Genomic DNA, 10,713 nt, shown 5'->3' on the forward strand with positions numbered 1-10,713 from the left:
GGGCTGGAGGAGGTTGGAGAGGTAGAGTGGAGCATTGGCTGGAAGGAGGTTGGAGAGATAGAGTGGAGTGTGGCTGGAGGAGGTTGGATAGAGTGGAGCGTGGCTGGAGGAGGTTGGAGAGGTAGAGTGAAGTGTGGCTGGGAGGAGGTTGGAGGGATAGAGTGGAGCGTGGCTGGAAGAGGTTGGAGAGATAGAGTGGAGCATTGGTTGGTGCAGGTTGTATAGATGTCTGGGGTAAGAGCTGGAGGAGTTTGGAGATGCAGGTTCCATCTAGTTCACCTTCTACCATCCTGGTAGTCACATGAGGAGATAATGGGAGTTGTTGATTAATCATACCAGTCAATCTCTATCGATTAGTCTACAACAGACCCAGACATGAGGTGAGGAAAGCCCCTGTAGTGGAGAGCTTTGGGCACCACAGGTCCAACATCACCTGTTCCTTCTAAACATGTTACACATACCATGTCATGTCTCAGATTACTCATACTGTATCCCAAAATGTTATTTTCTGAAAGAAATCTCTCCAGTTGGCATTTGAACGAATCGATACTAACTGCTGCCACCATCACCCTCAGGAGCCCGTTCAATAGATTGACCACTTGATCACTGAAATATTGTTTCCGTAGGTAAGTTTTGAATTTAGCCCCCTTTAAGCAGCAATCTGGAAACTGCGAGAAATTCTGACAAATCAGTTCACCAGAAAATGAACTTGTTACAGTAAATAACTAAAGGAAATGAGTCAAGGGATTCATTTCTTTTAATAGGAAATTGGCAGATCTCTCGCATCAACTGGTCAACATTTAATAACAGAACTGGGGGAGTTCACTTGGAATAATTCCCTTGCAACAAGCCAATATGCACCTCAGCGTTTATCTAACTGACGGGTTATTGCTACATAGACTCTCTAGGCGGTTTAATTTATCACCCATGTCTGCACTCTCCTTGCTATTTTTCACTCATCAAACTATGGAGTCATTATAAAAAATGATTTAAGTTTGTCTTTTCTGAAACCATAAACTTTGAAGGGGCACTCTCACATGTTCATATATTTCACAAGACATGCAGCCAGATGGACATTATCACTAATGTGATGGCCTCCTTTTTCTATTACATTTCTGTGCACCTTTTAAAACTTTATATTAATAAAACAACCAATGGGCAATGACGATTTGAGTGGAAATGGGCCCACAACACGACATTGGTCTTAAGTTGGCTATTAATTGAAACCAACCTGCCAATCTCACACAAGATCGCTAGCGTGTAAAACGGGAAAAATGCCACACTAGTACACTAAGCTGTTGGGTTTGAGGCAGAGTGTTGGAACAGAGATACTTTGCTTTTAACTGGGCTATAGCTGCCCTGGGAGCACTTGATGCTATTATTGGGTTCTGAAATGGGAAGCTTTCTATTCCTCAGTCACATCGAAGAGCAGAAAATTCACCAAAGGGAAAATGAACTCGCTGCAGAAGTTATTCGCCTGCTGCAGCCTTGAAGTCCTGACTGACACATAAAGCCAACACAGAACCTTGTTTTGGGTTAATTTCGGGGGTGGGCGAGGGTGATTTATCTTGAGCTTTTTACTGTGTTTGAATACTCCCCAGTGCCACTCAAAAAATGGCAGTGTTTATGAAAAAATAATTTTCTTTCTGCTTGGATGGGCAGTCAACCTTTGGGAGGCAAAAAGGGAGTGAGGCACCTTTAAAAGAGATGGTAAAGATGGAGAGGCAATTTAATTATTAATAGTGCAGTTCCACTGGCACCGAACTCCCCGACCAAGTAGATAAAGATATAAGAGATTTAAGTCAGAGAGCAAGAGCAACATTTCGACACAGTGGCTGTGAAGATGTGGAATGCACAACTGCAGGGACCATGGTAGCACTTAAGAAAAGGATAGATAGGTGGTTGAAAGAAAGGGGGTCGAGGTATTTGGGAATACAGCGGGCATGAGTGATTGGGACGACTGGTCATGGGAAGGATAAACACTAACACTGGTTGGGCCAAACAATCAGTTTTTTCCTTTCGTTGTCAGCTGTGGCTCAGTGGGTAGCACCCTTACCTCTTGAGTCAGAAGGTTGTAGGTTCAAGTCCTACTCCAGAGACTTGTAGAGCAAAAATCTCAGCTGACACTCCAGTGCAGTACTGAGATAAATGCTGCACTGTCGGATGCGACGTTAAACAGAGGCTCCCGTCTGCTCTCTCAGGTGGACATAAAAGATCCCATGTCAGTGTTTTAAAGAAGAGCAGGGGAATTATCCCCAGTCTCCTGACCAATATTTATCCCTCAATCAACATCACCAAAACAGACTATCTGGTCATTATCACATTGTTGTTTGTGGGAGCTTGCTGTGCGCTAATTGGTTGCCACGTTTCCGACATTACAACAGCGACTACACTCCAAAAAGTACTTAATATTCTGTAAAGCGCTTTGAGACGTCGGGTGGTCATGAAAGGCGCTCTATAAATGCGCATGTCCTTTAGGGAAGGAAATCAGCTAAGGGCAATTAGGGATGGGCAATAAATGCTGGCCTTGCGATGCCCACATCCCATGAATAAATTAAATTAAATTAACTATGGCAGCTAAACATTCGGCCATCACACTGTAAATCGCCTGTTTACTGCCACCTAAAGCAACGCAATCGATGCGAAAAAATAAAGTGCCTTGATAACGAAGATGACTCCGAGGCATTCGTGATCCAAACAGTTTGTCGCTATTGCAGGAAATGACCCCCTCGGCTATTTGCTTTTAAAATTTTGATCCACGTACATGTATAAGTAGAGGCTATAGGAGACAACCTGTGAAAAAATGCTCTTCACCCCATCCTTCTGATCTTTTTCCAGCAGGTTAAAAAAACAAACTTGTATGGTGGAAGTGCACAGAAGAGCAATGGGGCTGGTCCCTAGTGTGAGGGGTGTGAGTTATGAAGGGAGACTCTGGGCTGGGGGGTCATTTTAACTATGGGCAAGAGTGCCGCACTCAAAAGGGCATTATTATGGGTGAGCCTTGACCGCGGGTGCCAGAAGGCAATTGGCCAGAAGGGGGGGCACGGCAAAGCCGTGCCTGATCCTAATTTGCCATCCACATATGTACACTTCCAACAGGGATTGCTGGACAGAGATCGGGGACAATTTTCCTCTCGCTAATTCAGGAGCACTGTCCAACTATGGCGACCCCCCTCCCCTACTGCCATCTGGTGTGATCAGCTCTTGCCTCTCAGTCAGAAGGTTGCCAGTTCAAGACCCACTCCAGAGACCTGAGCACATAAATCTACGCTGACATTCCCAGTGCAGTGCTGAGGGAGTGCTGCACTGTCAGAGGTGCCGTCTTTCAGATGAGACATTAAACTAAGGCCTCATCTGACCTCTCAGGTGAATGTAAAAGATCCTATGGCACTATTTCGAAGAAGAGTAGGGGAGTTATCCCTGGTGTCCTATTTATCTCTCAATCAACATCACTAAAACAGATTATCTGGTCATTATCACATTGCTGTTTGTGGGAACTTGCTGTACACAAATTGGCTGCTGTATTACAACACTTCAAAAAATACTTCATTGGCTATAAAGTGCTTTGGGACATCCGATGGTCATGAATGGCGCTATATAAATGCAAGTCTTTCTTTCTCGTCACACTGGGGATCAAACCTGGGACTGTCCAGATGAGTGTGGCTCACTGGATAGACGCGAGAAGACAGCAAGGAAGTGGGGCGGCTGGCATCGTTCGCCCTGTGGCGAACCACAGAGATGGGAGAACTGCAATGGGTGCCACCAGGGCATCTCCAGGGTGAAACTGCCAGGCGTAGAGAAGCCAAAGCCCCAGCCTTATTTCCAGCTTTCACCTGACCCCTTCTTTTCCACGGCTTGGGCAGAAGTTGTTGATATATTTGGAGTCTTTTATTGCGTGGCTGTGATTGTTAACGGGTGATTAATGTGGCATATCAGTACCAAACAGAGCAAGGTCACCTCAAAGGACTATCACTTCTGTCAAAACTGCACAAAGGTTAAGTTGCCTGCAAATCGCAGTCAGATCCATGTCACTACACATGGGTCTCATGCAGGCGGCTTTAGAGTATCGAAGTACGCTTACCTTCACATTCCACGAGACCCACAGGTCAGGGGTCGACACGCCTAACACAGATCTCAGCGCAACATAAGAGCACTTATAAAGACTGCACAATCGCCCCCTGCTTCCTACAGACTAGGCTCTGTGAAGTGCCCTGATTGAAGATCAGAACTTCATTGACAATTAAGAATTCAAAGTATATTTATCGGCATAATTAATAATGAGAATCTATTTTGCAAGCCTCATCCCACCCTTGACACAAACCAGAGCTCACCCCGTGGCTGACACATGATCCTCAACCAGGATTGCTTCTCTCTGACCTGCAGAAAGCAAGCTGCCACAACAACAACAACTTGCATTTATGTAGTGCCTTAACGTTGTAAAACTGTCCCAAGGCACTTCTCAGGAGCTTAATCAGACAAAAAATGGACACCGAGTCAAAGAAGGAGACATTACGGCCAAAGAGATCAAGGGGTATGGAGAGAAAGCAGGAAAGGGGTACTGAGGTTGAATGATCAGCCATGATCTTATTGAATGGTGGTGCAGGCTCGAAGGGCCGAATGGCCTACTCCTGCATCTAATTTCTATGTTTCTATTAGGACAGGCGACCAAGACGCTTGTTCAAAGAGGTAGGTTTTAAGCAGCATCTCAAAGGAGGAGAGTGAGGCGGAGGGGTTCAGAGAGAGAATTTTGGAAGTTTGGGGCCAAGACGGCTGAAGGCACGGCCGCCAACAGTGGGTCGAAGGAAATTGGGGGGTGTGCAAGAAGCCAGATTTGGAGGAGCGCAGAGAACTCAGAGGATTGTAGGGCTGGAGGAGGTTACAGAGATAGGGAGGGGAGAGGCTGTGGGAGGTATTGAACAGGCGGTGATAATTTTAAATTTGAGGCTTTGGTATACGGGTTCCAATGTAGGTCAGTGAACATGGGGCTGACGCTCCCTAAACCTCTTCACCTCTTCACCTCACCACCTGCACTTCTTGGTTCCAACACCAGCCCTGGTGATATTAGGAAGGAAGTTCCAGGACTTTCTTTGAAATATTGTTGTAAATTTAGTTGCAAGATTGTGCATTCAAATCTCTGTTATTATTTCAGCATTGGGAAGCAATTTAAGAAGAATTACTCATTTGATTCAAAATGTTACAACAACAACAATTTGTATCTATATAGCGCCTTTAACATAGTGAAACATCCCAAGGCGCTTCGCAGGAGTATTGTGAGATAAAAAATTTGACACTGAGCCACACAAGTAGAAATTAGCACAGGTGACCAAAAGCTTGGTCAAAGAGGTAGGTTTTAAGGAGCGTCTTGAAGGAGGAAAGAGAGGTGGAGAGGCGGAGAGGTTTAGGGAGGGAGTTCCAGAGCTTGGGGCCCAGGCAACAGAAGGCACGGCCACCAATGGTTGAGCGATTATAATCAGGGATGCTCAAGAGGGCAGAATTAGAGGAGCGCAGACATGTCGGGGTTTGTGGAGCTGGAGGAGATTACAGAGATAGGGAGGGGGCGAGGCCATGGAAGGATTTTGAAAACAAGGAGGAGAATTTTGAAATCGAGGCGTTGCTTAACCGGAAGTCAATGTAGGGGTGATGGGTGAGCGGGACTTGGTGCGAGCTAGGACACGGGCTGCCGAGTTTTGGATCAACTTTAGTTTACGTAGGGCAGAATGTGGGAGGCCAGGCAAGAGTGCGTAGGAAGAGTCAAGTCTAGATTGAAATGATCATTGGAAAAATCTTATTTAGAAAGCACACTGCAGTATCAGCTTCCCCATTAGGTTGGTTGAGTTGCTGAACCATACAGACCAGTGAGTGCCAAGTTTGATTGCCACTTTGTGCTGGTAATTAATCTCAGGCAGGGAAGTCAGGACATGACAGGTTTCCTCAGTGCCCCTATTCTAGGCAGTGTCAAACTATTCCTGTCCTGATTATTATCCAGTGACTCCCACCTGTCCTCGCAGGCAATTGTGAATGCCAGATGAGGACAGGATTGAGCTCACTTATGAGGCTCTCCCACGGGTCGAACTGCCTGCTGACCCTTGACAGATGGTCACTTCGGTGAGGCAGAGGAAGGGGAAGATACGGGGAAGAAAGAAATGGACTCTAAACTGAATGATCCCGAATGGTCCAGTTTGGGGTTCATTCAAACCCTTTAGTTTTGGTGCTCTAATTCTGCCCTCCTGAGCATCTCTGATTATAATCGCTCCACCATTGGTGGCCGTGCCTTCTGTTGCCTAGGCCCCAAGCTCTGGAACTCCTTGCCTAAACCTCTCTACCTCTCTACCTCTCTTTTCTCCTTCAAGACGCTCCTTAAAACATTCCTCTTTGACCAAGCTTTTGGTCACCTGTGCTAATTTCTACTTATGTGGCTCGGTGTCAAATTTTCTTTATCTCATAATGCTCCTGTTCATGATAAGTTTCCCACATTACAACAGCGACTACACTTCAAAAGTGCTTCATTGGCTGTAAAGTGCTTTGAGACGTCCAGTGGTTGTGAAAGGCGCTATATAAATACAAGTCTTTCTTTCTTTCTTGTGAAGCACCTTGGGACGATTCACTACGTTAAAGGTGCTATATAAATACAAATTGTTATTGCTGTTGGTTGGGATGATCCCTCCCTGCACGTTGGCCACTTTTTTCATCGACCTTCCCGGAGTTCCCCTGCCACCCTGGTGGTTGGTCAGAGATTTTTCCTACTTCTCAACATTCGCTACACTCCACCAGTAATTCACCATCTGAGATGTTTCGACAAATGGGATAATGTGCCACAAGGACTATTTGTGATGGGAACTACAGTAACGCATGTAAGTATCTGTTTAATATAAAAATACATTCAAACACAAGGGGTGTATATGGAGCTGAGGGAGGGGAGGGTGCTGGCCAATGACTACTAGTCTGCATCCAATATAGTATCTGATGTTGGGTATCTGTTTCCACCTCCCTAATCCACGACTTCTACCACCTAGGAGGTCAAGGGCAGCAGGCGCATGGGGGCACCATCACCTCCAAGTTCCCCTCCAAGTCACACACCATCCTGACTTGGAAATATATCGGCCGTTCTTTCAGTGTCACTGGGTCAAAGTCCTGGAACTCCCTCCCTACCAGCACTGTGGGAGTACCTTCACCACACGGACTGCAGCGGTTCAAGAAGGTGACTCACCACCACCTTCTCAAGGGCAATTAGGGATGGGCAATAAATGCCGGCCTTGCCAGTGACGCCCACATCCGGTGAACGAATAAAAAAAATACAGAGTCAGGCAATATAAAGAGAAATATGCCTGATACGCTGAAGGGGATGTACATCTACCTAAATTCAAGTTGTTTATGCCTACAAAGTCTTTTGAGTCACAGTGACCGCAAACACACTTCACAAATGCACCATTTTAGGAACCTTTTCCCCTCCAAAAAAGTATAAACACACACTCAGAATTAAGGAGCTGTAACAGTTGGCTAAACGACGCCACTGAAATGGTAATCAATTAAACCATCACCAGATGCCATTTAATCTCACTGATAGTTCTGTGTTAAAGGCCAGCAACAACAAAAAGATAAGGAGGAAATGGAAAATAAATTCATACATTAATAGTCACAAATCAGATACTGGTGAATGATCAGATGTATTTTGCTGGTTTTGTGGTGTGTGTGTGTATGTGTAGTGTGTGTTTGTGTGTGTGTGTGTGTAGTGTGTGTGTGTGTGTAGTGTGTGTGGTGTGTGTGTGTGTGTGTAGTGTGTGTGTGTGTAGTGTGTGTGTGGTGTGTGTGTGTAGTGTGTGTGTGTATAGTGTGTGTGCATATAGTGTGTGTGTGTGTAGTGTGTGTTTGGTGTGTGTGTAGTGTGTGTGTGTGTAGTGTGTGTGTGGTGTGTGTAGTGTGTGTGGTGTGTGTGTGTGTATAGTGTGTGTGTGTGCAGTGTGTGTGTAGTGTGTGTGTGTGTAGTGTGTGTGTAGTGTGTGTGTGTGTGTGTGTGTGTTGTGTGTGTATAGTGTGTGTGTGTGGTGTGTTGTGTGTGGTGTGTAGTGTGTGTGGTGTATGTGGTGTGTATGTGTGTGTGTATATAGTGTGTGTGTATAGTGTGTATGTGGTGTGTGTGTGTGGTGTGTGTATGTAGTGTGTGTGTTATGTGTGTGTGTGTGTGGTGTGTGTGTAGTGTGTGTGTATATATAGTGTGTGTGTGGTGTGTGTGTGGTGTGTGTGTGTGTAGTGTGTGTGGTGTGTGTGTATAGTGTGTGTGTATATATAGTGTGTGTGTGGTATGTGTGTGGTATGTGTGTGGTATGTGTGTGTGTAGTGTGTGTGTCTATATTGTGTGTGTGTGTGGTGTGTGTGTGTGTAGTGTGTGTGGTGTGTGTGTATAGTGTGTGTGTATATATAGTGTGTGTGTGGTATGTGTGTGGTATGTGTGTGTGTAGTGTGTGTGTCTATATTGTGTGTGTGTGTGGTGTGTGTGTGTGTAGTGTGTGGTGTGTGTATGTATCGTGTGTGTATATTGTATATGTGTAGTGTGTGTTGTGTGTGGTATGTGTATCGTGTGTGTGTATATTGTGTGTGTGTAGTGTGTGTTGTGTGTGTGGTATGTGTGTGTAGTGTGTGATGTGTGTGTGTGTGTGTATAATGTGTGTGTATAGTGTGTGTGTGGTATGTTTGTGGTATGTGTGTGTCTAGTGTGTGGTGTGTGTGTGTGTGTATCGTGTGTGTATATTGTATATGTGTAGTGTGTGTTGTGTGTGTGGTATGTGTGTGTGTGTATCGTGTGTGTGTATATTGTGTGTGTATAGTGTGTGTGGTGTGTGTGGTATGTGTGTGTAGTGTGTGTGTGTGTGTATAGTGTGTGTGTGGTATGTTTGTGGTATGTGTGTGTCTAGTGTGTGGTGTGTGTGTGTGTGTATAGTGTGTGTGTGTGGTATGTTTGTGGTATGTGTGTGTAGTGTGGTGTGTGTGTGTGTGTGTATAGTGTGTGTGTGTATAGTGTGTGTGTAGTGTGTGTGTAGTGTGTGTGTGTATAAGACCTGGCACTGGTTAACTTTGCATTGTTACTCACCTGAGCACCGCACAGGGCTCCACATCCCAGTACCAACCCAGCCAGCAGCCAAGATTTCCAGCAACACCTTCTCCTGAACAGGGGGTGGGGGGGGGGGGGGGGGGGAAGACATACACATTAAGAAGGCAAATGAAGAGAAAGTCCTCAGAATGCCCCTTCCACCATCCAACATTACCCCCAAAACACATTCCACTGCCCATAATAAGTTGCATTCTGCAGCAAATTAAAAGCTTTGCAGGCATCATTCCAATACCAGTAATGAAGTAAACTGGATTACACAAACCCTTAAATATTCAACAATACCAGCACCCAATGGATAAAGCAAGTATTTTTTTGTAATAAAAAATGTATGAAGGGATGTCAATCCCAGTCTGACATCCTCACTCGTCAAACTACCTCTCCTAAATTTTAAATTATATACATATGCATACAGTTATATATACATACACATACATAGTTCATACAGATACACACACACACATATATATGCATATACGTACGTAATTATATATACACATACATATACATATACACATACATGCATATATATACACATACATATTATACATATACATACACACAAATATATATATGCATGCACATATAGTTTTATATATACCCTGTATATATATAAAGATGTATGATGAATGCACTATTTTTTTAAACTTCAAAGGGTTAACTGAAATGTAGTCAGTGTAAGTGCGAGGACACGGTTCTGCTGGTATCAGGAGAGAACAGTTGAATAAAGTCAACATACCAGGAAGATAGACGCAGCATGCTTGATCCCATCGGTATGATCTCAGTCTGAGCACTTATCTCGGACTGTCATCTCATAGTCTCATTTTTGGTCAAATCTTCGGAACCGATCGCCTGCCACATTGACAATTCCCCAACTTGCATAGGTCTCAAGGACTCCCGACTGTCCAGCTGCTGCCGATGGACACTGTGCTGTCGATGGCGATGAATGTGTAATATTCAGTTGTATTCTGTGCAAGCCAGACTCCGGTCGTGTCTTTCTGGATCTGAAGCTTTGCCGTAATTTAACGTGGTCGTTTCATAAGTTCCCCCCTTCCCTTCGCAACGATGATCCTTTGCTCAACATCTTGTAAAGATGTTACTACAGTTCCTGAGTGACCAGGAATCACTTTCCTCCTAGTTTCATCTTTCTTTTCCTTTGAAATCCAAACACGTGTTTTACTGGTCACTTGCGCAGATCATTTTAACTAACACACACACACCACACACACACACACAGGTAGGTGATCGCAGCTGTATCCATTAAATGGAAAATTCCAAGAATCGGTGGCCGCCTGGATGCTACAAACTCCAGGAGTGAAGCAAAGTTTTGAAACTTCTCGCAGCTAAGATTCTCTAGAAGTGAAGAGATTTTTTTTCCGGGTGTCTCATGTATGTATCAGTGCTTGTTAAATAACTCGAGCCAGTCTCAGAGAACTGAGATACATATTCATGAACTGGGCGTGTTTTTGTTTAAAGGGACAGCATCTCCTTCTGAACATCAATGTAATCGTTTATATATATATATATATATGTGCGTGTATGTGCGTGCGTGTGTGTGTTTACATAGAAACATAGAAACATAGAAAATAGGTGCAGGAGTAGGCCATTCG

General features: G+C 44.6%; 1 protein-coding gene across 2 annotated transcripts in view; it reads right to left on the reverse strand.

Annotated features, from left to right (window-relative positions):
• LOC139228561 (ADAMTS-like protein 5) overlaps nucleotides 1-10,497 on the reverse strand; it is a 145,705-nt gene extending 135,208 nt beyond the window's left edge. For both annotated transcript variants that reach the window (XM_070859678.1, XM_070859677.1), the window contains exons 1-2: nucleotides 9,843-10,497; nucleotides 9,086-9,158 (exon numbers count right to left, since the gene is read on the reverse strand). In XM_070859678.1, coding sequence (XP_070715779.1) covers nucleotides 9,086-9,158; nucleotides 9,843-9,874 — 105 coding nt within the window. In that variant the 5' untranslated portion in view covers nucleotides 9,875-10,497. The remainder of the gene's footprint in view (nucleotides 1-9,085; nucleotides 9,159-9,842) is intronic.
• Between the last annotated feature and the right edge of the window lie 216 nt (nucleotides 10,498-10,713).

The sequence above is a fragment of the Pristiophorus japonicus genome, chromosome 18 (genome assembly GCF_044704955.1).
Source record: "Pristiophorus japonicus isolate sPriJap1 chromosome 18, sPriJap1.hap1, whole genome shotgun sequence".
In the NCBI taxonomy this organism is placed as follows: Eukaryota; Metazoa; Chordata; class Chondrichthyes; family Pristiophoridae; genus Pristiophorus; species Pristiophorus japonicus.